The sequence below is a fragment of the Pseudorca crassidens genome, chromosome 20 (genome assembly GCF_039906515.1).
Source record: "Pseudorca crassidens isolate mPseCra1 chromosome 20, mPseCra1.hap1, whole genome shotgun sequence".
NCBI lineage: Eukaryota > Metazoa > Chordata > Mammalia > Artiodactyla > Delphinidae > Pseudorca > Pseudorca crassidens.
Window position 1 is genome coordinate 7,186,299 of NC_090315.1, and position 26,743 is coordinate 7,213,041.

The 26,743-nt window shown below is 50.3% G+C and overlaps 1 protein-coding gene and 1 long non-coding RNA gene across 2 annotated transcripts; one reads left to right on the top strand and one right to left on the bottom strand.

Moving 5' to 3' along the window:
* Positions 1-10,243: 10,243 nt before the first annotated feature.
* LOC137214935 (uncharacterized) lies at positions 10,244-15,145 on the bottom strand. The gene is made up of 3 exons (XR_010939097.1): positions 14,790-15,145; positions 11,102-11,191; positions 10,244-10,407 (listed from the first exon to the last, which is right to left on the bottom strand). It is a non-coding gene; the product is annotated as an uncharacterized lncRNA (long non-coding RNA).
* HAS1 (hyaluronan synthase 1) lies at positions 14,708-24,926 on the top strand. The gene is made up of 6 exons (XM_067719073.1): positions 14,708-14,899; positions 15,309-15,386; positions 18,670-19,374; positions 20,761-20,982; positions 21,590-21,726; positions 23,905-24,926. The coding sequence occupies exons 2-6, from the start codon at positions 15,378-15,380 to the stop codon at positions 24,578-24,580; spliced, it is 1,749 nt and encodes a 582-aa protein (XP_067575174.1). The 5' UTR covers positions 14,708-14,899; positions 15,309-15,377; the 3' UTR covers positions 24,581-24,926.
* The last annotated feature ends 1,817 nt before the right edge of the window (positions 24,927-26,743 follow it).

Below are 26,743 nucleotides of genomic sequence, written 5' to 3' on the forward strand. Positions count from 1 at the left end.
AATAGACAGTATTTCTTGAATATATTCGGGTTCTCCAGTAGTGTGTGTGTGTGTGATTTATTATAAGGTATTGGCTCACATGATTATGGAAGCTGAGAGTTTGGAGGTGGAAAGGGTGAGGAAGACTTCTTTCTGAGAGATTAGTAGTTCTGTTAACTGTTCCTGAGAAACTCACCTCATCGAAAGAACAAAATATTGACAGCTTAACTTGCCCACATCTGCCAATTCAAGACCAGAGTAGCCCCAGAGGGCCTTGAACAAGATATTGGGGACAACAGCCTTTCTGTCAAAGTTTATTTTGCTTGAAGAAGACCATTTGTTCTTGGGTGTGGGCTATAAAGATGTTTCTGTGTTTGCGAGATCTACCATTAATTTTTATTCTATTGTAAAGAGAACATTTATTCAACTGCTAATAATCAGAGGAATCTTGTTGCATATTACAATTACCAGGGAGCTTTGTGAATATATACAGGTTCCTGGGACTTCCTTGGTGGCGCAGTGGTTAAGAATCCGCCTGCCAATGCAGGGGACACGGGTTCGAGCCCTGGTCTGGGAAGATCCCACATGCCGCGGAGCAACTAAGCCCGTGAGCCACAACTACTGAGCCCGTGTGCCACAACTACTGAAGCCCGGGCGCCAAGAGCTCGTGCTCCGCAACAAGAGAAGCCACCGCAATGAGAAGCCCGTGCACCACAGCAAAGAGTAGCCCCCGCTCACCACAACTAGCGAAAGCCCACCTACAGCAATGAAGATCCAACACAGCCAAAAATAAAATAAATTTAAAAGAAAAATACAGGACTTCCCTGGTGGCGCAGTGGTTAAAAATCCTCCTGCCAATGCAGGAGACACAGGTTCAAGACCTGGTCTGGGAAGATCCCACATGCCGCGGAGCAACTAAGCCTGTGTGCCACAACTACTGGGCCTGCACTCTAAAGCCCGCGAGCCACAGCTATTGAAGCCTGTGCACCTAGAGCCCGTGCTCCGCAACAAGAGAAGCCACCGCAATAAGCCCGCTCACCGCAGCGAAGAGTAGCCCCCCCGCTCGCCTCAACTAGAGAAAAAGCCCTCGCGCAGCAATGAAGACCCAACGCAGCCAAAAATAAATAAATTTATTTAAAAAAAGCCAAACAGGTTCCTACATTAAGCACCAGACTTTATTAATCAGATGCCTTGATGCTGCAGTGACCTAACCCATATTTTATTTTATTTTTAATTGTTTAATTTAATTTTTTTTATTGGAGGATAGTTGATTTACAATATTGTGGTCTAACCCATATTTTTAAAAAAATACCTCCCCAAGCGATTCTGTTGGAACAGTATCAGTTGTAGATCCAACATTTGGGAAACAGTTATCTAGATGGTATTTGGAGCTGGGAGGGGCATGAGATGGGAATGTGAGGGGAAAAACACAGTTGAGCAATCCGCAGCGTCCCAAGATTATGAAACATTTACACAGATTTTCTTTTATCTTGTAGCAGTGGTAACTCTTAGGGTGGGATGAAATACAGGAGAGATCTCCAGTCTCTGAAATGTACGTTGTGGAATGAAGGGGACTTCCTGGATTAAACACAAAACAAAAAGGTTCCTTGGATAAAAACAGCAAGGTCCTACTGGGACACACAGGGAACTGTATTCAATATTCTGTGATTAAACCATAAAGGAAAAGAAAAAAAAGTTCCTCATTCAGATGGTCTTAGAAATTCGCTCTAGAAGCTCCCAGGGAAAATAATCTAACTCTCCCAAAAGTCCTCTCCCAATGAGGGTCAGAGAGCTGAGGATGAGGCGACTCCCATTTTCTTGCTTTCTGTTTTAGGCAGCCGCGAGGTGGAGCTCGATTTCATTAGTTTTTCATTAGCAGTTGGGACAAACTGAACGATACCAAAGCCAGTCATGCCAGGATTGTTTACTGCTGCTGCTTTTTGACCCCTCAGCTCTGTCCTAATTATGTACTGATGCGATACAACCAGTTGCCTCTCATTGCTTAGAATTTACTCGCATCTAGCTGGAAGGATGGCTGCCAAAAGCATTGTCTTAGGCGGATGAATTTCCACTCACTTCTGGCCATGAAGGAGAGGGGTGAATATCGAGTAGGAAGCAGGCAGTTTCTACCACATCCTACTCATTTGTCTACACAACATCCCTGTATACTCTTCTCCCCAAACAGAACTAGCCCTATCCTTCCCAAGGGAGACAGCTCCAAAGTTTTATTTTGGAGTTTAGACTCAATCAGGTCTAGAAATATTTGTGGCGAGCAGTCCATAAACTTTAAAAGACTCCTCAGCGACCCAATATACAATAGTGCAGTGAGAATGGGCATCCACAATGAAAACTTCCAGTGAAGAACAGAAAACTGGGGAGGTTATAGCAGGCACTATTCTATTGCAACCAAGGCCAATGGGCAGGAATAGTAAGAGTTCTCTGTCCTGGCAGTCAATTTGGAAGCACTCGTTCTCCTATCTAGAGGATGTACACCATCCTTCATGACTCCTGGCTTTGCCCTCTTGTCTTTATTAGTTGTTCCTTATTTTCTATGGTCACATTTTAGTTGGGCATTGAAGAGTATACATTTCTTGGGAATTAGAAAGCATTTCTAGGAGTCAAGAATGCAAATGAGATGGGTAAACTTCTTTGCATTAAAAATGCAAAAACCTTAGGGGTGACATGAGGGGAAGGGAGAAAAAAGGATGACTGAGTAAAAACAGTGGAGTGGGTAAAGGATAACAAGACTAGCTAATATTCATTTTGAGTTCTGTCTTTCGCCAACTCATCAGGAGTGTGTTATATGATGACGGGCAATTTGTGAGTGATTATTTGCAGAAAGCAAGGGAAAGGCTGAGTGCTATTGTAAACTGATTTATTTCAAAACAAAGTCATCAGGCAACAAGGGTACTTTACTTGAAGCCGAGATTTAAAACCAGAAGTGTTCATAAAAAGGTAAAGCACGTGGAAATTTGTATTTTGCTTTTTTAAAACTTTTTATTTTATTATATTTTTATTTTTCGCTGCACCACGCAGCATGTGAGATCTTAGTTCCTGGACCAGGGATAAGACCCACACCCCTGCAATGCAAGTGCAGAGTCTTAACCACTGGACTGCCAGGGAGGTCCCTGGGAATTTGTAAAAATTGGTTGCCAAGGGGAGGGATTTGGGGCGGGGGAGGGAAAGATTGGGAGCTTGGGGTTAGCGGATGCAAACTAGTATATATGGAATGGACAAACCACAAGGTCCTACTGTATAGCACAGGGAACTACATTCAATATCCTGTGATAAATCAGAATGGAAAAGAATAGGAAAAAGAATATATATGTGTATAACTGAGTCACTTTCGTGTACAGCAGAAATTAACACAACATTGTAAATCAACTATACTTTAATAAAAAAGTAAAATAAAATAAATGTGGTTTTGATGATATTATTCAGACATTATTTAGACTAACCTAGTACTAACCTAACCCATCTCCAGAATGCTTGTAAAGTAAACCATAAATGTTGTCTTGGTTTAAGCCATTGTTAGGTGTAATTGTAAATTGCAAATTACTGATAATTGAAAGCACCCTAATTGATACAAGACCTTGGGAATAATGTTTTTAGGAGGACTGTCCTTACCTCTGTCTCTATTTTCCCATATTCCCCCATATCACCATGATACCCTTGGATGATACTTTCTTAAAATTTCAGAAAGACTGCCATGTCTTTAGTCTAGAAGCCTACTAATGAGCTCCCACAGGAGCAGAGGATTATGGCATTAATCTTGGTAGTGGTGAGTGGATGGGGACGGTTCTGTCCTGTCCCACTGTCAGCTTCTCCGCCTCCCACCTGTGAGAGCACTCTGTGTTTCTGGTTCTTGTCTCTCTCATCTTCATCTCTGCCTTTCATTATTATCTCTGATTCTTCTCACCTCAGTCCTTGCCTCTCTCTTTATCCCAATTCCTTGAGAGAGAAGGGACCTGGCTACCCAGATTCTTTGACTCTTGATGTTGAGAGGGTTGAATTCTGCATCCCACAGAGGATGGAGCTTGAGAAAAAGAGTCAGGTGTTTGAGTCTCTAAAAGGACCCAGTCTACTCCCCAAATGCTCTTAAAACAAGTACCGTATTGGTGTATTCTCGGGCCCATTGAGAAGCAGAAAGAGCCCTAGTTTTCTCTTACCCAACTGGTTTCAGTTCCCTTTCCCTGTTCCTTTGGTGTATCATTTTTTTTGGAGGGTGGGGGTTCACCATGCATGGCTTGCAGGATCTTTCCCAACCAGGGATTGATCGAACCCGGGGCCCCTGCTGTGAAAGCGCTGAGTCCTAACCATTGGACCAACAGGGAATTCCCTGGTGTATCTTGTATGAAGACCTTTAGAACCAGAGTCACTCTCCTCAGGAGACCAGGGCTTAGAACTGTCCAGAGCAAGGACCACAGTCGGTGCGAAGTCCAGGTGAAAAAACATCCCTGGGGGCTGTGGAGCTAGACAAGGGCACGCTCAGTAGAATGGTGGGGACAAAAGACTCTTTGGAGAGAGTCATAGACAACTATGAGGTGAAGAAATGAATACTGCAAACATACACAACTCTTTTGGGATGTTTGGCTGTGGAGAAGGAGAGCCAAGGAACTGGTTGGAAACTAAGGAAGAATATGGAGTGGAAGGGTAAACTTAAAAAGAAAAAAAAAAAGAGGTTCTAGACCTTATTGGGTGCTGTTGGGAATGATGGAAGGGAAGGGAAAGATTTGATGCTGCAGGAGAGATAGCAGATAAGTGAGGGAGGGAAGTTCTTGAGAAAATGAGATGAGTGGGATTCAGAGGACAAGTAGGACAGGTCTTGGGCAGGGATACTTGTTTTCTGATTGCGGAGGTGAAGACAGAGAACAGTGGTGCAGTGGTGCAGGTGCATCTGTTTCTCCATTCATCCACTGATGGAGCTTTGGTTGTTTCCACCTTCTGGCTATTGTGAGGAGTGATACTATGAACATCTGTGCACACGTTTTCGTTGGAGTGCCTGTTTTTTCTACGCACCGTTTGCCCAGTATGTCCTCTTGGAGGACAAGAAATTTATCTTCTTCAGCTAAGTAATCTGCCTGGGAGATGTCTTGCCTATTAGCAATTGTGGGAGCTTCTGTGATACTGTAATGACAGTAATGAATATATATTTGGTCCTCATCCCTGTTCCTGGCACAGAGCTCCCCAAGCCCTTGGAATTCCCCGTGAGGAGAGCCATAAAGGTGCCTTTTGTTATGTTAATGAGGAGGCTTCTGAAGATCACCTAAGGATGGGGGGATGGTCACCAGAGGAACCAACCGTATGAGTAGAGGGTTGGAACTTTCAGCCCCACCCCTGGACCTATGAGTGGCTGGAGAATGAGTTCCATCAGTCCCCATCAATGGCCAATGATTTAATCAATCTTGCCTATGTAATGAAGCCTCCATAAAAACTCAAAAGGACAGGGTTTGGAGAGCTTCCAGGTTGGGGAAAACCCAGAAGGCTTCCACGTGCCACCATGGCGAGCCCTAAACTCCACGGGTACTGTTAAAAAGGAGACAGTTGGGGCTTCCCTGGTGGCACAGTGGTTAAGAATCCGCTTGCCAATGCAGGGGACACGGATTCGAGCCCTGGTCGGGGAAGATCCCACATGCCGCGGAGCAGCTAAGCCCGTGTGCCACAACTACTGAGCCCGCGTGCCACAACTACTGAAGCCCGTGAGCCTAGAGCCTGTGCTCCACAACAAGAGAAGCCACCGCACCCCAACGAAGAGTAGCCCCTGCTCACCGTAAAGAAAGCCCGCGCACAGCAACGAAGACCCAACACAGCCAAAATAAATAAATAAAATAAATAAATTTAGTAAAGAAAAAAAAGGAGACAGCTGGCCCCAAATGGAGTCACTTGTGCCAGCAAACCAAGACTTAATATCTAACCTAACTGCAGTTTCAACCCTCCCCCCACCCCTCCCCCTCCCCCACCCCTTCCCCTCCCCCATCTCCCTTCCCACAGAAATGTGACCTTTAACCAGCCAACCTGGAATTTCCTGCCTAGTACCAGGAGGTAATCCACTTTCTTTCCCCTTATGGGAGGTGACCTTGCCTGAAACAATGCATTCGCTGTTAATAATCCCCACCTTCCACCCCTACCTCTACCTTTACAAACCTTTCCTTTTCTTCAGCTCAATGAAGTTCCTTCCCATTTGTTCGATGGGATGCTGCCTGGTTCATGAATTGTTCAATAAAGCCAATTTGATCTTTAAATTACTCAGTTGAATTTTTGTTGTTTAACAGTACGGAAGATCCTTTGTTCAGGACCTCGCCCTATGTGTCTCTCGCTGTTGATTCATAGCCTTTAATATCCTTTGTAATAACCCAGTAATGCAGTGAGTAAATGGGTTTCCTGAGTTCTGTGAGCCACTCTAGCAAATTAATCACACCCGAAAAGGGGATGTCACAGGAACCTCTGATTTATAGTTGGTCAGTCAGAAGCCCAGATGACAACCTGGACTTGTGATTGGCACCTGAGTTGGAGGAGAGAGCAGTCTTGTGGGACTGAGCCCTTAACCTGTGGGATCTGATGTGATCTCTGGGTAGAGTGTCAGAATTGAATTGCAGTGATTGCCCAAAACTTGGCCTCTGTGCACGGGTGCCGAATTGAATCTTGGAGACAAAGTTTTGGGTGAAGTAGAAAAGGATAGCTTGGGACTTCCTTGGTGGTGCAGTGGTTAAGACTCTGCACTTCCAGTGCAGGGGGCACAGGTCTGATCCCTGGTCGGGGAAGTTCTGCATGCCACGGGGTGTGGCCAAAAAAAAAAAAAAAAACTATTTTAAAAGAAAAAGAACAGCTTTATTGCTTTGCCAGGCAAAGGGGGACACAGTGGGCTTGTGCCCTGAAAAACTATGGGACCCAACCTGGGGGGATTTGGGGAGGAGTTTTATAGCAATGGTTCAAGGGCGGGGTTGCTGATAAAAATCAGACTCCACTCATTTAATCTGGACTCAGGAACTCAGGGAAGGTCACGGAGGAGGCTGGAGTCTATTCCCTACAAACAAGAAACGGGGTACACAGAAAGGCGTCCATGTCCAGGAGCCCCACAGGGTCCTGCTCGGTTTCACTAGGACACCCAGCTGGTGTTGGAGAATTGCTTGATTTGGGAAGAAATCCATATATTGGAATTAGGATCAGAATCAGACCATCACACCTCCCAAAAGCCCCTTCCCACTTTCTTCCTCGTTGACAAAACTCTTTTTCACGGCAGCCATGCATCCCTCCCAGAGTCTAAGTCTCCAGTGGAGGAACTAGATTATACGTTTAATTTAATTTTAATCCATTTACATCTAATAGCTGCATGTAGCTAGTGGCCACGGGCTTGGCCAGTGTGACTGACGGCTGCCCGCTCTCCTCTCCCATCACATCTGAGCTGGTTAAGGCTGTTCTGGGTCCAGTTTGCCTGTGTGTTCTGGCCAGAGAGCTGGCTCACAGGCCCCAGGGAACATGAAGGAATAAGCATCCTCACACTCTCCTGTTTGTCTTCGTATTCCCAGTTTTCTCTCTGCTTTCGACAACTGTGTTTGTAATATAGCCATTAACATTTCATGATCACCTTTAAAACCTCCAAGAGGGACATCCTGGTGGTCCAGTGATTAGGACTCCTAGCTTCCACTGCACGGGGTGCAGGTTTGACCCCTGGTCGGGGAACTAAGGTCCTACATTGTGTGTCGTGTGACCAAAAAAAAAACAAAAAAAAAAATCAGGGGTCAGCAATTTTTAAAAAAACAAACAAAAACCTCCAAGAGACCTGTATGTCCTCAGCCCAGAAATGCAGAGGGTCACAGGGCATCAGGAACATGGAGGTAAGTGAATTGGATGTTTAAATTCCGAGGAGGTTCCAGCGCACCCCCAAAAGGCATTAACACAGGCATTGTGGCAGCATATCCTTAGCTGTTTGGAAACCAGGAGTGATCCCTCCCAGATCCTGTTACTCAGGCAGCCCCAGATCTACCTCCCCTTCTGGTCCCTCAGCTCTGCTCCTTCGGAAGTCGCTAAAGCTTGGGAAACTTTGCCCAGGTCAGAAAATAATCCATGAGGGGTAAAGAACTGAGAACTTCAGCTCTCAGGTGACTAAGAGGGAGTCCAGGGGACACAGACTCCCAGCACTGAGGGCTTCCTCTCTTTGAGCCTCTGTCTTCTCACTTGTAAATTGGGTCTATTAACAATCCTTCCTGTGCAAGATTGTCCGCACAACGAAAAGAGACATTGTGTATTCGCACCACAAAATGCTCTTCTATGGGAATGAGAAGGAACAAATCATAACATGCACAACTGTGGCTGAATCTCATGGACATAACATAGAGGGAAAGAAGCCAGGCACAAAAGAGGACGCACTGTCCGATTCCATTTACGTGACCTAGAGTGAGGACGCTGTTTATCCCCAAGTGTGTGTGTAGGATGTCTGGAAGGGGGCAGTGGGGACATTCTGCTTCTTGATCTGGGTGCTTGTTATTCAGGTGTCTTAACATTGTGAATAATGATTGGTGGGACATTTATGATATGTGCAATGGTTTGGGTGTATATTACATTCCAGTGAAAATTTTACTGAGAGAGAAAAAGGAGGGAGGGAGAGAGAGAGGTGAGCGATGGAGAGACAAGAGAAGGAGGGAGGGAGAGGAGATGGAGGGAAGGAGAAAGGAAGAGAGAGAAAAAAAGGGAGGAGAGATCAGAGGGATGGAGAAACAAGGAAGGCAGGAAGGAACACTTTCCTGGAACAGCGAAGGTAAAGAAAGGGTGCGTCTTAGAATCTTCTGCAGCTGAACGGATGACGTGGGGTGAGCTGATGCAGGGTTCAGTAGAGTCAGTGGAAATCATTTCTTATCCTTCCCCCCCCAACCCCGTCCCCACATCTGGAGGCTGGGAGAAACAGCAGCACCACAGACAGAAATAGCCTGGTTCCAAGCAGTCGTCAGTGACCTGAAGCAGCTGGACAGCACCTGAGCCAGAGAGGCCGCCATTGACAAGTGCCCTCTGTGGTCAATACTGTTTCCGTGGGCTGGAGCTGGCCTCGGTCTCCCAAGCCTCAGAGTAGCCAGGGCCCATGATTCCTGGGACCCTGACATGATGGAAGCCCCACGCCTGTCCCACCCAACCCCAACCCGTGTATCAGAGGGTGTTGAGACGGCTCGTGCTAGCTCACAGAAATCTGTTAACATTTCAGGATTTTTTTTTTGTTTATTGAAGGATAGTTGATTATAATACTTGCCTCAAATGGTTTTCAAGGGAGTTAATTAAGAGTAGGCGTGAAATAGGAGCCTGGTGGGGGGGGAATGTCACTTCAGGACCATTGGGAGATTTTTTTTTTTTGGCCGTGCCACATGGGGCTTGTGGGATCTCAGTTCCCTGACCAGGGATTGAACCCAGGCCAAGGCAGTGAAAGTTGGAATCCTAACCATTAGGCCACCAGGGAACTCCGGGGGGCATATGTTTAAGTCATTTGCGGGGTCCTGAGCTCACTGAGTCAGAATATATGGGAGTGGGACCCAGAAATCTCTATTTTTAGCAAATGCACACAGCTGATTCGGATGCACTGGTGCCCCCAGACCCTTTCGCAGGAGGCTTGGATAGGTGATAAGAGCAGATGGTGGAGGAGGTTTCTGGCTGTGTGCCTTTGGGCACCTTCCCTCAATGGGTCTGGTCCCCAGGTCAGAGCTGATGTTGCCGGGGAAGGTCAAGGATCCCCCTGTTGCCGCCTGAGTCAGTCATACAGACCCTCAGCTGCTGCTGGTTCAGGAACAGCTAAAACTCACCTCAAATTCCAGTGTGCTGGACAGATCCTCTCACTTAACCTGAAGGACTACCCTGTGAGGGCCAATTTGAGATGTTCCCATTTTACAGATGAGGAAACAGAGGCTCAGGGGAATCAATAACACGCAAGTAACCGGCTCCTACCTGGGGGCCCCAGCCCATCCCTCCGGCCCCCCATCATCCTCTCCTCCATCTTCTGACTCAGACTGTTGCGTTTCTCCCACGAGAGGCTATTCAGGCCCTGGTCTGTTGTGGAGGCGGACCCAGGACTCAACGTGGACAACGGGAACTTTGGGAAGGGAGACGGGGGTAGGGGTACAGAGCCAAAGCCATATATGCAAGAGTAACATGGGCCTCGAAAATTTTTCTGTCAGAGCTCTGAAGGTGATGGACCCAAGGGTCCAGGGCCCAGGCATCTTCTACAACACCCAGGGGTACAGGTGCCCAGCCCCTCCCCCCTCAGACCCAGGGGTCCAGCCCCCAGCCCCTCCCCCTTCAGACCCAGGGGTCCAGCCCCCAGCCTCCTCTTTCCCCAGTGACCTACTTACCTGGCTCTGCTGACTCCATGCTGTATCACTCTGGCCAGGAAACAGCTCTTCCCAGGCCTCAGTTTCCCTCTTTGGAAAACGAGACTCCTCTCTTGCTTCCCTGGCAGAAGATAGAGCTGCTGAAAAGGAAGTCCTTCTCTGGCCCTTTCTGTCTCTGTTCCCCTCTGGGGAGAAGGGTAGGAGCAGAGAGGAAGCAGGGTGGCGGTGTTTTCAGCTGGAGGGATGGGGTTACAGCCAGACAGGGCTGTCCCTCTCCTCCTGGCCTTGAAGGTCCCCCAGCTTCTTCCCAGAGGCAGGTGGATGTACAGTCACCACCTCCCTCCCTCCCACCCAGAATTTCGGCAGAAGTTGGAGACCTAGGTGTTGCCCAGAACATGGGTGTTTGGGAGGAATGGCCCTGTGTAACCAGCTGCAGCCTGTCCAGGGCTTTGCCAAGAGTGCTGGGACACAAGCCCTGGAATTCCTGGAAGTCCAGAGGCAATCTGCTTCCAGATTTGGGATCTTTACTCTTCCTGGGAAGCCTTACCTAGGGTCCCACGTCCCTGGGAACTCCCCATCCTATCCCTCTCAGCTGCTGGGTAGTCGGCGGGGGAGGGGGGTAGAATCCCAGCCCTGGTCTTTCTCCCCCCCCCCCCCCCCGCCCCGCTTCCCATCCTCCCCCTCTCTCCTTCCCCCTTCCTCCTTCCCTCCCCTCCCCCCTCTTCCTCCTCTTCTTCCTCTTTCCTGTCTCCATCGACCCTTCTGACTCTCCATCCCAATCTCACTCATTCATTCACCACGTATCTATTGAGCACCTACTGTGTACCAGGCACGGGTCCAGACCCCAAGGAAACAGAGTCACCAACAGCACAGGCAAAGGCTGCTGCCTGTGTGGTGCTTGCATTCTAACAAGGGAGACACATATTATACAAAGAGAATCAACGGGCAAGTTATACGTTATGTAGGAAGGTGACCAATGCTGTGGGGAAAAAACAATTAGAGGGTAGAGAGGGTCAGGAGTCCCAGGGTGGGGCCGGTTTCCATATTAAGCACGGTGGTCAGGTAAGCCAGCCTCCCTCTTTCCTCCCCCGCTCCCTCCCTTCTCCCTCCTCCCCTTCCCCCTCCCCCTTCTCCCTCCTCCCCTTCCCCCTCCCCCTTCTCCCTCCTCCCTCCCCCTCCCCCCTCCCTTCTCCCCACCTCCTCCCCCTCTTCTTTTCTCCTCTGACTCTCAGTGTCTACATTCTCCCAAAGCACTTCCCTCCCCCTCAGGACACCTTGCAGAGAAATCATACCCTGGACTCAGGCATCTAACAGAACACAGACTTCTTCAAGTTGCTTCCCTAGAATCCTCACCCTCCCTAGCTCCAAAAGGAGGCACAGGCAGTCAGAAGTAGCTCAGACGAAAGGCTCAGTGGGTCTGCCCCCCACATCTGCTGCCCACCTCCCTGTCTCCTCCATCCTCAGGGTTTCCTCTCCGGCCTTTGTTCTCCCTCACTCTGCGGGTCCCTGAGCACTCCGCCGGTCCCACCGCTGTTGCCTGCGTCCAAGCTCACACTCTGCTCTCTTTCTCCCAGAGAAGACCCTGGTATGAACCCGACACCCACACACCCGGGCCAAAAGCTCCTAGCCTCTCCACTCTGTGTGTCCCTCACAGGCACCCAGAGCTGACCCTGTCTCTCCCCTGCTCCCAGACCTCCCATGGCTCCCCAGCACCCAGGACAAAGTCCCAGCCGCTGAATCTGGCGTTCAAAACCCTGCGTGGGGTGGACCCTGAAATGCACCCACCCCTGTGCGTCACCCTTTCAGCCTCCACAACATCAACTTCCAGGTACTTTCCGGACTGTCTAGGACATTCCTTGTCTTGGATGCCCTTCATGTTCTACCTTTCAACCCCCAGCCCCACCGCCGCCGTCCTTACCCTGACTAACTTCTCAACGTTCAGGGCTCTCCTCCTCCAGGATATCACCTTCTCCAGGAAGCCCTCCCTGACTCTCCTGCTGGCTTCTTGCGTCCTTGTCCTCGAACTGGTCTGTGATCCTCTGTTTACACAGCTGTCTCCTCCACCAGACTGGCATCTCCGCAAGGGCAGGGCCCGGGTCTGAGTCATTTCTGTGTGCCCAGCATCGCCCAGCTGAGAGCTTGGCCCACGAGGGGCACAGGAGATGTCCCTATAGGGAACAAATGTTCCTTCCCTTGCCTTTTCTCCATTTCGGCCTTATTATCTCCCCACTTTCGCTCTTTGGTCCTGTGTTCTGTAAACCACAGCCTGAGGTTTTGCGATGTTGATGGAAGTCTTGGGACGGCCACTGTGGACCCAGGGTAGGGATCTGAGATCAGCCACCATTGGAGTGGAGGATTCTGGGAGAGATGGCCGTTAGTGAGGGGAGCAGGGGGTGGCCCTGCCGCTACCGGTCCCTGCCTCCTGTGGGAGTGCCCACTTGGTCTGTCCTTGTCTTTCAGCTCTTGTCGTGGCTGCTCCCAGCCTTGGTCATCTCTCCCTGCAAGGAATTCTGGGAGAATGGACTTCTGGGTCTGAGGGAGGAGAGGTTAGGTTTTTGAACTCCTGGTCTGAGGGGGGAGGGGCTGGGGGCCTGGACTCCTGGGTCTGAGTGGGGAGGGGCCGGGGGTCTGGACTCCTGGGTCTGAGGGGGGAGGGGTTGGGGGCCTGGATCCTGGGTCTGAGGGGGGAGGGGCTGGGGGCCTGGATCCTGGGTCTGAGGGAGGAGGGGCCGGGGTCTGGATCCTGGGTCTGAAGGGGGAGGGGCTGGGGGCCTGGGTCTTGGGTCTGAGGGAGGAGGGGCTGGGGGCCTGGACCCCTGCGTCTGAGGGAGGAAAGGCTGGGGGCTTGGACTCCTGGATCCTGGTGGAAGAAACTATTGGGGTTTAAAGTCCTGGTTCCTCCTCCCTCATCCACACTCCGGTTTTGGAAACATTTGGTTTTATACAGCTGCTCCACCCAGGCAGGGTGGGGTGGAGGGCTGGGCAGCCAACTGCCCGGCTTCTGAGTGGAGCTCGGGCTGCCACCCCCCCCATCCTGGGGTAGAGGAATCACCTTCCCCTCCTACTCTGGGCTGGGCTCCCACTGGAGGACCCATCATCCTGACATAGCCAGACACCAGGCAGTGGCCTAGGCTCCCGGCAACGGCGTCAGAGACTCAGAAATGGCCGGCCCTGCCCTGGCGAGGTGGGCGGGGTGCCCCTGACTGGGGCCCTGAACTAGCCTTCTTCTCCCTGACAGCCAGGTTCAGGCAGAGACCCAACCTGGTGTGGGCGCAGCACACCCTGCCTGTCCTGGGAAACCCAGGGAGTGAGGACTTGGCATCTTGCAGGGGAAAAGTTCCAGAACAGGCTGGAAGAGATAAAGCAGCAGGGAGACATGAGGACTTAGAGACAGAAAAACAGAGAGAAACAGTATGAGAGGGAGAGAGAGAGAGTCAGAGAGAGAGAAACACACACAGAGACAGAGCATCAGAGATACACTTGAGATGCAGAGAGACCGAGGTAGGAGAGAGATTGAGAGAGACAGACAGACAGATGCAGAGAAAGGAGAATCAGGCGGCCACTGAGAGATCAGGGAGAAACAGAGAAACAGAACCTGGGAGACAGGGAAAAATAAAAAGCTAAGGATACAGATAGAAACAGAAAGAAGGAGATAGAAGTATACAAAGAGAGACACAGGCAGAGAAACACAGAGGAAGGAAGAGAGAAAAGAGAGAAAAAGGATGAAAAAGTTAGAGAGAGAAAGAAAGAGGGACACAGAACAAGAAAGTCAGGAGATGGAGAGTCAGAAATTTAGAGACAGACACAAACCTGGAAGGAAGCAGTTAGAAATGGAAGCCAAGGAGAGAGACTGGAACACAGAGAGAAAGAACCAGACAGGGAGATGGACAGAGAAACGAAGCCAGGGAGACAGAGACAAAATGATAGACTCAGAGAAAGACAGAGACAAAGAGAGAGGAGATGGTCAGGTACAGAAATACATAATCAGAGTCACAGACACAGGGAGAGAGACAGACGTTATCAGTTCATACTAAGAGGAGCAGAGAGAAAGAACTAGATACAGAGATTTTTTTTTCTTTAAATCCTGAAAAGAAGGGCATGGAAACAATGACATTTATCACTGAGTCTTCTAGCCCTGAGGAGCTGGGGACTCAGACACCCCAGCACCCCTGTCTCTTTGGTCTCTGAGCGAGTCCACTTCTTTTGCTCTGACTCAGTTTCCCAGGCTCCCTGGGGGCAGCTGACCAACAACTCTGAGTTTACCCTGGAGGCTCTGAGGAGACAAATCCCAATGTCCCAGACCCTGGCACCTATGCACGCGCTCGTGCCACGGGCGCGCGCACGCGCGCGCGCACACACACACACACACACACACACACAAGCACACGCACGTGGACCCGAATCAATTAGGCACTGAACGTTCAGACGTTCACTCACAGCTCCAGTTCCAGACAGAAGGCCTCCCAGGCCAGCGCACACACAGTCACACCCGCAAGCACTCACGTGTGTGCATCTGATTGCATCTGCCAGTGGCCGCCACCAGTCCCCGGGGAACCCAATCCCAGACGGATTCTGAGGATCCGACGGGAGGGGCGGTGTGTGCGGAGACTGAGGTGGAAGAGAAGGGGGGAGGCGAGGAGGTCTGGGAGAGGGGGAAAGAGAGAGCCACGCGGGAGAGAGGAGGAAAGAGAGGTCGTGAGAGTAAGAGGGAGGTGGGGAGAAAGAAAGTGATGGAGAGAAATCCAGAAGTGGAGGGAGAGACGAGAGCAGAGAGAGAGGAGAAGAAATCGAGGGGAGAGACGGGGAAAGGAGGGGGTGCGATGGGGGGGCTCAGCGGGAGAGAGAAGGGCGGCGAGGATGGGGGCGCTGGGAAGGGAGGCCTGGCGCGGCGCGGGTGGTAGCGGGAAGCGGGTGGGGCTGCCTGACTCTCCGCCGTGACCTCAGGGCCCCTGGCCCAGCTCAGCCCTGACGTCAGCCCCTCCTCCCGCCCCCGCCCGCGCTTCTCTTCAAATCACCCCCCAGCTCTCGGGCAGCAGAGAGACTCGGGGAGCAGCCATCAGGAGAGGAGAGAGGCCCGCCGGACCCACAGCGATGAGACAGGTGTGTGTGTGAGTGCGTGTGTGTGTGTGACTGCGGCTGTGCGGGGGGGACCACCAGCACGTGTGTGACCACGTGTGTGCGAGGAACCGCCAGTGCTGGGGAGCTCGCGTGTGCTCCTGTGCCGGACAGCGACCCTGTGAGTGTGTACCATCCCGCCTGCACGCGTGTCAGATGTGGCCTGGCGGTGTCGACCTGGCTATGAATCCGTGTACGTCTGTGTGCCCAGGAAAGGGAGAGGAGAGCTGTCTTTGCTTGACACGGGGCTCTGGGTTTTACTTTCAGGTGTTCAGTAAATATGAAGTTGAACCAAATGAAATCGCCAATCTCCGGTCTCCTTTGACTGGTGAAAATAGCAATTTCATATGGTTCAGTCTCAACGGTTACTATTTTTTTCTGAAACTTGCATCTGCCCCATTGCTCCAGACCCACGGGTGGGTGTCTGTGTGTTGGTCGCCGCCTGGGCATCTCTTCCTGGTGTTTTTCCTTCCTGCTGAAGGGCATGTGTCCTGGAGTTCACCTGTGTGGTTGTCAGTGGTGGTGGAGGGGGGCTGATGTCGGTTAGTTTCAGGATCACTAAATTCTAAGGGCAGGTGTCTGGAGTCATCTTTCAGAACATGAGTGTTTTCCTATGGGGACACGCTCTGTGTGTCTCTCATCGTGTGTGAGTATACGTGTGGAGTTGTGCGTCCATAGCCGACACGTGTTATCATGACTGTTGTTGGGTTTAGAACGCTCCAGATACCCAGCCATCTCGCTGATCCCCAGCATGAATTGGGCCACCCCCAGAAACTCAGGCAGAGACAGAGAAGGAGGATTCCAGAAGAAATAATACTTGCTAATACTGGCCGGTTACTAGAACCAGGCTCAAAGCTGTACCTTAGCTCTGCCCTAGAGAGAAACATAATATAAGCCACATACATAATTTAAAATTTTCTAGTAACCACACTAAAAAGGGAAAAAGAAACAGGTGTAATTAATTTTAATAATAACATTTTCTTTAACCCAAGCTATCAGGAGTCGGCAAACTTTTTCAGTACCAGGCCAGACAGTCAATATTTGGGGTTTTGAGGACCATACCATTGAGTATTGTAACTACTCCACTTTGGCGTAGTGAGAAATCAAGCTTGTACAATATGTAATCAGATGAGCGTCGTGTGTCAATAATATGACGTAAGGACGCTGACATTTGAATTTCATATAATTCTCTTTATTTCTTGATTTTTATGGACGTATAGTTGATTGACAATGTCCTCTTAGTTTCAGGTGTACAGCAATGTAATTCAGTTATATATTTATTCAGATTCTTTTCCCACATAGGTTATTACAAAATATTGAGTACATACTTCCCTGTGCTATACAGTAGGTCCTTGTTGTTTATTTTACACGTAATAGTGTGTATATTCATAAAATCTTCATGTGCCACAAAGTATTTTTCTTCTTTTCACTTTTTTCAACCTTCTAAAACCATAAAAACTAATCTTAGCTTGCGGGGCCGTAGTGAAAAAGGAGGCCATAGTATGCCGACCCTCACTATATATCAAAAATATTATCATTTCCGTATGTAATCAACGCAAAAACATGAATGGGGTACTTTACTTTCTTTTTTCCCCACATTCAGGCTTCACAGTCCAGATGTGTGGCACACGTCATGCAGATGCTATATTTTCTCCACATTCAGGCTTCATAGTCCAGATGTGTGGCACACCTCATGCAGATGCTATATTTTCACTGAAGATGCTTGATCTGTATTTTTAGATTTCGTAAAATTTAGTTGAAAGAGAAGCTTCACAGACCCTACTTGTTCCAAACAGGCATAAAAGCTTTCTAGTAACTGAATTAAGGACCATTATCTAAATTTAAACACGTAAATCGAATACAATTAAAAATTCAGTTCCTCAGTGGCGCTGGTTACATTTCAAGTGTCCTGTAGCCACGTGTGGCTGGTGGGTCCCTTATTGGACAGTGCAGCTCTACAGCTTAGTGATTCATTTAACTCATCATAAGCCCAAGAGATGGGAACCGGTGACAGAGGAGGCGGTTTAACGTAGAGGACGGTGGAGCCTAGCGACCTTGGACGAGAGAATACACCTCCTGGTGCCTCAGTTTCCTTACTTGTAACAGGAGGGGGTAACAGTACCTACCTCCCATGGAGCAGTGTTTGGCACAGGGAAGGGGCTAAACCCCCATTTTACAGATGAGAAAACAGAGGCACCTCTTCCCCTTTGATTCTGAGCTGTTCCAGCCACATGTACTGGACACCTGGCCCTGCCAGCCACTCCTCCTGGCTAATCAATCCTCAGTTTTGCCATCTGTATAGTGGCAGCAGGAAACACTCTCTGTGCCCCGGGGCGCTCCTGAGGAGTAAAGCCAGTATATAAGGTTGTGGTTTAGTGATTGGATTCTTAGGGTTCAAATCTTGGCTTCTCTGACAGACTTGTGGTTGCCAAGGGGGAGGAGGGAAGGATTGGGAGTTTGGGATTAGCAGATGCAAACTATTCTATATAGAATGGATAAACAACAAGGTCCTCCTGTATAGCACAGGGAACTATATTCAATATCCTGTGATAAATTATAATGGAAAAGCATATGAAAAAGAATATAGACGTTTAACTGAATCACTGCTGTACAGCAGAAATTAACACAACACTGTAAGTCAACTATACTGCAATAACAATTTTTTTAAATGCAACAAACAAAAAACTTGGCTTCTCTGCTTTCCAGGCAGACCTTGGGCAGGTTGCTGCATCTCTGTGTGACTCAGTTGCCTCATCTGTAAAATGGGGATGGTAATAATTGTACCTACCTTACAGGGCTGTTGCGAGGATTCAAATAAGTTAGTTCCTATAAAAGATTTAGAGCACTGCCTGGCGCATAGCACATTGCATTCTCTTCTTTTAGATGTATATTAGTATTACTAGTATTAACACTAAGAAACCTTTATAAGATGAACCATTATTTTCTGTGCCACTAAGAAGGAGGCGGGAAACCTTTGTTAATTAAACTGTGACACTCCACTGAGTGTAATCTTCGTGGATTTAAAAGCTGTTAAAAATGTGAAAAAAATGTATTAGAATCAACAGAAGCAGACATTCAGCCTCGATAACTGTTTGCCACATTTATTTTCGTTAATGAAAATAACTTTGCAGTACCCAGGGGATTTTCTTTACGAAAAGGGTATGTTATCACTGGCCTCGAAACAAAACCCAGGGAGGGGGTTCTTTCCCCTTGGAGGCATTTCAGGACCCTCTTCCCCTTCCTATCCCCTCTCTCCGCCCCCTGGCAGGACGTGCCCAAGCCCAGCCCTGCAGCCCGCCACTGCTCCGGCCTGGCCCGGAGGGTGCTGACCATCGCCTTCGCGCTGCTCATCCTGGGCCTCATGACCTGGGCTTACGCCGCCAGCGTGCCGCTGGCCTCGGATCGCTACGGCCTCCTGGCCTTCGGCCTCTACGGGGCCTTCCTCTCGGTGCACCTGGTAGCGCAGAGCCTCTTCGCGTACCTGGAGCACCGGCGGGTGGCGGCGGCGGCGCGGCGGGCGGCGGCGCGGGGCCCTCCGGACGCTGCCACGGCGCGCAGCGTGGCGCTGACCATCTCCGCATACCAGGAGGACCCCGCGTACCTGCGCCAGTGCCTGGTGTCCGCGCGCGCCCTCGTGTACCCGCGTCCGCGGCTGCACATCCTCATGGTGGTGGACGGCAACCGCGCCGAGGACCTCTACATGGTCGACATGTTCCGCGAGGTCTTCGCCGACGAGGACCCCGCCACCTACGTGTGGGACAGCAACTACCACCAGCCGTGGGAACCTGCGGCGGCGGGCGCGGCGGGCGAGGGCGCCTACCGGGAGGTGGAGGCCGAGGATCCCGGGCGGCTGGCGGTGGAGGCGCTGGTGAGGACGCGCAGGTGCGTGTGCGTGGCGCAGCGCTGGGGCGGCAAGCGCGAGGTCATGTACACCGCCTTCAAGGCGCTCGGCGACTCGGTGGACTACGTGCAGGTGAGTGGAAGGCACCCGCACCGCATCGTGGCCCTAACACCCCGAATCCCACTTCCCTCGGACCCTTCATTCAATTTAGAGATTAGAATGAACCTCTTCTTTCCTTCCTTTATTCATTCACCCATTCAGTGGAGAGATTCTTTCCTTCGCTCAATCATTCATACGACCGTTTATCCACCTATCCAATAGGGAGGTCACTCGTTCATTTTATTCATTCATGTATCCATTCAACGAAGAGATTTCTTCCTTCTTTCTCTCGTGTCTTCATTCATTCATCCATTTGATGCAGAGACTTTCCTTAACTCACTCATTCACTCATCCATCCATTCAACATAAAGATTCATTCATCCATTCTATATAGAATGTCTCCCTCCCTCTTTCCCTTCCTTCTTTCATTGTAGTCCTTTTTTTCTTCACTCATTCATTCATCTAATCAGCCAATATAGAGGTCATTCATTCCTTTATTTATTCACTCATTCAATGCAGAGATTCCATTTTTTCTTCATCTAATGTAGAAATTCTTTCTTTTACTCATTCATTCATGCATCCATCTGTCCATCCAATATGGCGATCATTTATTCATTCACTTATCCATTAAATGTAGAGATTGGTTCATTCTGTTTCTTCCCTTCTTCATTCATTCAGTGTTGAGATTCTCTTGTTCATTTACCCATCCATTTACCTATCTATTCAATATAGAGATTTATTTGTTCATTTTGTCGTTCATTCATCCATTCAATGTAGTGGTTCATTCATTAATGCACTGCCTTATTTTTTTTTTAATTGCCGCATAACAAATTTCCACACATGTGGCAGCTTGAAACAAAACACATTTATTATCTCAGAGTTTCCATGGGTTAGGGGTCTGGGCAAAGCTTAACTGGATCCTCTGTCCATGGTATCATCAGGCTGCAGTCATGACGTCAGCTGGAGCTGGGTTTTATCTAGTGCTCAGGGACCTCTTCCAAGCTCATGTGTTTGTTGGCAGAATTTGTTTCTTTGCCATCATAGAACTCATGGCAGCTTGCCTCATCAAGACCAGGAAGAGAAGGACTTCCCTGGTGGCGCAGTGGTTGGGAGTCCGCCTGCCGAGGCAGGGGACGCGGGTTCGTGCCCTGGTCCGGGAAGATCCCACATGCCGCGGAGCGGCTGGGCCCGTGAGCCATGGCCGCCGAGCCTGCGCGTCCGGAGCCTGTGCTCCGCAACGGGAGAGGCCACAACAGTGAGAGGCCCGAGTACCGCAAAAAAAAAAAAAAAAAAAAGAAAGAAAGTGACTAAAACATTCAAAGTTGTGTTCAGATTGGCTGCAGAGGTCCCAGCTGCTCCCCTTCCCTTGGTGCCCTCCCCTCAATTACCAACCTGACCCTGGTCCCTGCCACCTGACAGGTCTGTGACTCAGACACCAGGCTGGACCCTGTGGCACTGCTGGAGCTGGTGCAGGTGCTGGACGAGGACCCCCGGGTAGGGGCTGTTGGGGGCGACGTGCGGATCCTTAACCCTCTGGACTCCTGGGTCAGCTTCCTAAGCAGCCTGCGGTACTGGGTGGCCTTCAACGTGGAGCGCGCTTGTCAGAGCTACTTCCACTGCGTGTCCTGCATCAGTGGTCCCCTAGGTGAGCAGGGGTAGGGCTTGGGAGGGCCATGGATGGGGCAGAGAGGGAAGGGAGAAGGGGAGCCAGAATGGATTGAAGACGTGATTGACACTGGGGACAAAGATGGGGCTGGGGCAGGAACTGGGGATAGGGATAAGATTGGAAGTTGGAGGTGGGGATGGTTTTTGGTGTCGGGAATGGGCTGGAGAAAGGGTATGGTTGGGGATTGGGATTGGGGCAGGGGGAGGGTTTGGGGAAGGGGAAGAGATGGGTTTGGAGTCAAGGACAGTGTTGGTGCTAGGTTTAGGGTTGGAGATGGGTTTTTGGATGAGGACGGGTAGCGGATGGGGCTGAGAATGGATGTGAGATTGAGGATGGGTTTGCAGTCAAAGTGGGTGTGGGTCAGCAACAGGACTGGGGCAAGTTTGGGATGGGTGTGGGGGTGAGGAAGGATTTGAGGTTGAGAACAGGACTGGGGCTGGAGTTGTCACTGGAGACAGGTTGAGAATAGGATTAAGATGGTTACGGATGGGGTTGGGATTGGAGATGAGTTGGTTTGGAGCTAGGGCTGGGGATGGTGTTGGCAACAGCAGAGGCCGATGCTCCTGTACTCCCCTTCCCCACCTAGGCCTATATAGGAACAACCTCCTGCAGCAGTTCCTTGAGGCCTGGTACAACCAGAAGTTCCTGGGCACCCACTGCACCTTTGGGGATGACCGTCACCTCACCAACCGCATGCTCAGCATGGGCTATGCCACCAAGTAAGCTGAGGGGACAGGGTGTTTGAGTGTGTGCAGAGGCCAATGAGTATCCACACGTGTGTGTGCGTGTGCGTGTGCTGGAAACTCTCCAAACCTAAAGTACATTTCAAGTGAGCTTTTAGGGGAGAGGAAAAGAAGCCCTATGGAGCACAAGTGGCATTTGTGTTGAATCAGGGAGGAACGCCCAGTGAGACATTAGGGGAGAGTGGAAGATACCATAGGGGCATTTGCATTGAACCATGTGACCAAGTGGACTCTTCTAAGCAGGGCAAGGTGAGGGTAGGGATTCCACCTAGAAGGTACAACCTCAGATGTGGCAAGATGGCTCTACCACAGAGAGCACAGATTACCCCAATCTGTGGGGAGAGAAAGAGATCAATGGAGTGGGATCTCACTAGTGACAGAGTGAGTGAGAAGATTCAAGTGGGAGAGGAGGGGAGTGCCTCAACTCTAGTAAGTGCTTCAGGAAGAAGAGATGTGATTCAATGAGGCTCATGGGGTGCATGGGCTAGACCAGTGAAGTTCAGGGGAAAGGGATTTCTATGAAGTTCGACTCAGTGACAGCACCAGAGACAACTCGGGGTATACCGAGGGAACCCGGGCATTCATTCGCTTGACAAATATTCTTTAAGTGCTGCCAATGTCTTCAGCTCTGGGGATGCAGCAGCAAACAAAAGAGATGCAAATTCATGCTTACGTTGATTGGGGAGACAGACAATAAATAAAATATGTAAGTAGAACATATAGTGTATTAGATAACGATCATGCGAAGGTGACACATAAAGCCAGGAAGTTTCCAGATAGGGAGTGAAATGTTAAATTAGGGTAAGATAAGGATGGGCGGGAAATAGTGCAGCAAGGGAGAGAGTGTCAGGAGAGGACAGAGAGTCCACGGGGGTGGGGTTGGAGGTGTCCACGCATGAAAGGCTTGTGCGCCACAGTAAGAACTGTGAACTAAGATGAGGGAGCCACGAGGAGGGGGTTTGAGCAGAGGGGCGGCATGTTGTTCTAACAGGATCCCTCCAGCTGTACAGACTGCAGGGAGGAAGAGGATTAGCAGGGAGGCCGCTGAGGATGCCAAGTGACACAGGGGAAGGAGACTGGACACTGTCAAACAGTGCCCGCGGGGATAGACTAGTGCCCGCGGGGATAGACCCTCCTAACAAACTGACTGCTGGAGGCCACCTAAGGTGATGCTCCATACAAGCGATTCTAGCTTTGCGTGGGCTGGGCTGGAAACCGGGGAGGGATTGATTAGTAATGTCTGGCAGAGCCACTGGAAGGGAGCTTAATGGTTCCATTGAGAAGCTCTAACGCATGGGTTACCCTGGGTAGGAACCATGCCCGGCTTGTTCCTCACCATGGTGCCTGCCAAGAATAGTATTCGTAACAGATTAGTGATAGCATTAGTAATACCGCAGTGATATTAGTAATGCCAGTAGTTACATTAGTCATAATAAAAACAGTAGTAGTCGTTATCATCTATTGAGCAAGTACTATGTACTGGTCCTAAGCACTTAGCGTTTAATCCTCATCTATTAGGTAGGAACCGTTATTGACCCCATTTTACATAGGAGAATGAGACAGGCTGGGACCTGGGACCTGGGGCCCTTTACTGCAGCGCTTGCGCCTAAACAAACCTCTCCTCCAGCAACAAAATACAAAGAAACTATAAGAGACTAAAAATAACTGCACACATATGCAGTTGGGGCAAATTATGAACAACAAGATACAAAAAGGCCCAAACTCAACCGCCACTTCTGAGGTGTGGGGAGCAAAAGCAGGGTCCTGCGCATGCGCACGATCCCCGTCCAGGGCACCACCAAGGGGGTGGGCGGACCACCTAGGCTACACCCTCCAGCCCACCCACAGATCCGCCCCGACCTTCACCCCATGGAAGGGACCAGCTCGTCCCCGTGTCCCCTCCCCCTTCCCCCAGCGAGCCAGGGAACCTGTTACTTGCAGCAGGAGTCCCAGTAAAGCCTTACTGAATTTCTCCTTTGGCCTTTTATCAATGTCTATTGATTAAAGAGTCCAAGGACGCAGGTGGGCATCAAGAACCCCGAGGCCCACAGAGGTCGAGAAAACTTGCCCCATGGCCATCTCTGGCTCCCGCTCTCCGTCCGGGGGCCCCAAGGAGAGCCGCGCTGACCGCCCTGCCTCCTCCCACCCGTCCAGGTACACCTCGCGGTCCCGCTGCTACTCGGAGACTCCCTCATCCTTCCTGCGCTGGCTGAGCCAGCAGACGCGCTGGTCCAAGTCGTACTTCCGCGAGTGGCTGTACAACGCGCTCTGGTGGCACCGGCACCACGCGTGGATGACCTACGAGGCGGTGGTCTCGGGCCTCTTCCCCTTCTTCGTGGCGGCCACGGTGCTCCGGCTCTTCTACGCGGGCCGCCCGTGGGCGCTGCTCTGGGTGCTGCTGTGCGTGCAGGGCGTGGCGCTGGCCAAGGCGGCCTTCGCGGCCTGGCTGCGCGGCTGCCTGCGGATGCTCCTGCTCTCGCTCTACGCGCCCCTCTACATGGGCGGCCTCCTGCCCGCCAAGTTCCTGGCGCTGGCGACCATGAACCAGAGCGGCTGGGGCACGTCAGGCCGCCGCCAGCTGGCCGCCAACTACGTCCCGGTGCTGCCGCTGGCCCTCTGGGCGCTGCTGCTGCTCGGGGGGCTGGTCCGCAGCGTGGTGCGCGAGGCCCGGGCCGACTGGAGCGGCCCCTCCCGCGCGGCCGAGGCCCGCCACCTGGCCGCGGGGGCCGGCGCCTACGTGGGCTACTGGGCCATCATGCTGACCTTCTACTGGGTGTGGGTGCGGAGGCTCTGCCGGAGGCGAGCGGGGGGCTACCGCGTCCAGGTGTGAGTCCAGGTGCGCGGGGCGCCCGCTCAGGGGGGTCCGGGGGCGGCCAGAGGAGACCTACCAGGGTCCCCGGAACCACGAACTTGCCGGGTGACCCTCTGGGCCTCAGTTGCCCTCCTCTGTGAAGTGAGGGGCTCGACCCAAGACTCTTCAGCCTGGACTCTTTGGGGGCTGGTAATTCTGGGTCTCTTGGGAGGGGTATTTATTGAACAGGGTGTGGGTTTTTAGGGGCGGGGGGGAAAGGGGCCCCCACATGCTGTCCTGGGGCCCCCGATTTCTCCCTGTTCTTATTTAACCCCCATTTGTACTGTGTGATTAGGATATAATAATTTTATTTATTTTCTTCCGAGCCTACCTCCTCCGTTCGTCTTCTTTTTCTTTATTTTTTTTTGAGAATTAAGGGGGCTGAATGGTTGAGAACTGGGAACTCGTGGCTCCATCTGGGGTGCCAGCTGTTTGAAACTAGACAGGATACCCTCCTTCCTCGGAGCCTGGACTCCCTCTTTGGAACATAGTGATAGGAGTCCCATGGATCAGGGTTGTTTTGAGGGTGGAATTTCTCAACTCTTCATTCAGATACTTACAGAGCACCTACTATGTACCCGACACTATCATCTCATTTCATTCATTCTTTGATCCAATCGGCCACAAAAACATTTATCAATTTCCTATTGAATTCCACACACTTTGCCAGGTTTGCAAATACAGAAGCAATTAAGAGGCAGAATTTGCCTTCCAGGAGCTCCTAGTCAATTAAGCAAAGAGACTGTGATCCCTAGTTAAGGATACCCAGACACATGCCTCTATGACTTCTGTTGTCACAGAGGTGGGACGATTTAAATTATGAAAACTATTAAAGATTAGAAATTCAGTTCCTCAGTTGCACTGGCCACAATTCTGGTGCTTCATGGCCACATGTGGCTGGTGGCTGCCATACTGGACAGGGCAGGTCTAGAACGTTTCCATCAGGGCAGAGAGTTCTACTGGACATTGCTGCTGTCCTGACCATTGATCCTGACCCTTGTCTTTTCTTTCATATCCGACACGCTGATCCGTCAGTAGATCCCACTGGTTCTACCTACATGACAGATCTAGGACCACCGCTCCTCACCTTCACTGTCACTGCTTTGTCCCCGAGCTGCATCTCTTCCCTGGATTAAAGTTGCTACCTCATGCCTGGCCTACCACCTAACAGTGACCTCTGCTTCCACCCTTGCCCCCTATGGTCTGTTAGCCATGCAGGAGCTATGTAAATCAAATCAAATCATGACATTCCTGGGCTCAAAAACCACCATGAAAAAAAAAAAAAACCACCATGATCTCATGCGGAGGAAAATCAAGAGCTTAGGGTGGCCAAGGTCCTGCATGAACTGGTCCCCCCCCCCCCCCCCCCCCCGGCCTCCGTGTTCTCTCTGACCTCACTGCATACTCATTTCCTAAAGCCCTGCTCCCAGTGGATTGAACTCCTGGCTGTTCTTGCACACACCAGGCACACCCCTGCCTCAGGGCCTTTGCTCCTGCTGTTTCTTTTGCCTGGAGCGCTCTTAACACATATATTCACATGGCTCATACCTCATCCCCTTCAAGCCTTTATTCTAGGGGCAACTTCTTGGGTGGGGCCTTCTCCAAAGATCCTATTGCTACCCTTCTCCCCCTAACATCCCGTTTCCCTGCTTTATTTTCTCCATCACATATATTATCATATGCCTTGGTGCACATTTTTACATAATTTTCTTGTTTATTTTTTGACCATCGATGAGAATCTAAACTCCATGAGGGTGCAGATTTTTTTTAAATTAAAGTACAGCTGATGTACAATATTATATAATTTTCAGGCATACAACAGATTCAATAATTTGTAGATTATACTCCATTTAAAGTTATTATAAAATATTGGCTATATCCCTTGTGCCGTACATTACATCATTGTAGCGTATTTATTTTATACATAATAGTTTGTGTCTCTTAATCCCCTCCGCCTATCTTGAGGGTGCAGGTTTTTGTCTGTTCTGATTTCTTCATTGCTGTGTCTACAGTGCCTTGAAAATGCCTGGCACATAGTAAACGCTCAGTAAATATTTGCTGATTGAATGAATCATTGAAGGGGAACACATCGGTGAATGAGAATATAAAGGAGCTTACCTTTTAAGTGGGGAAGACACAAAA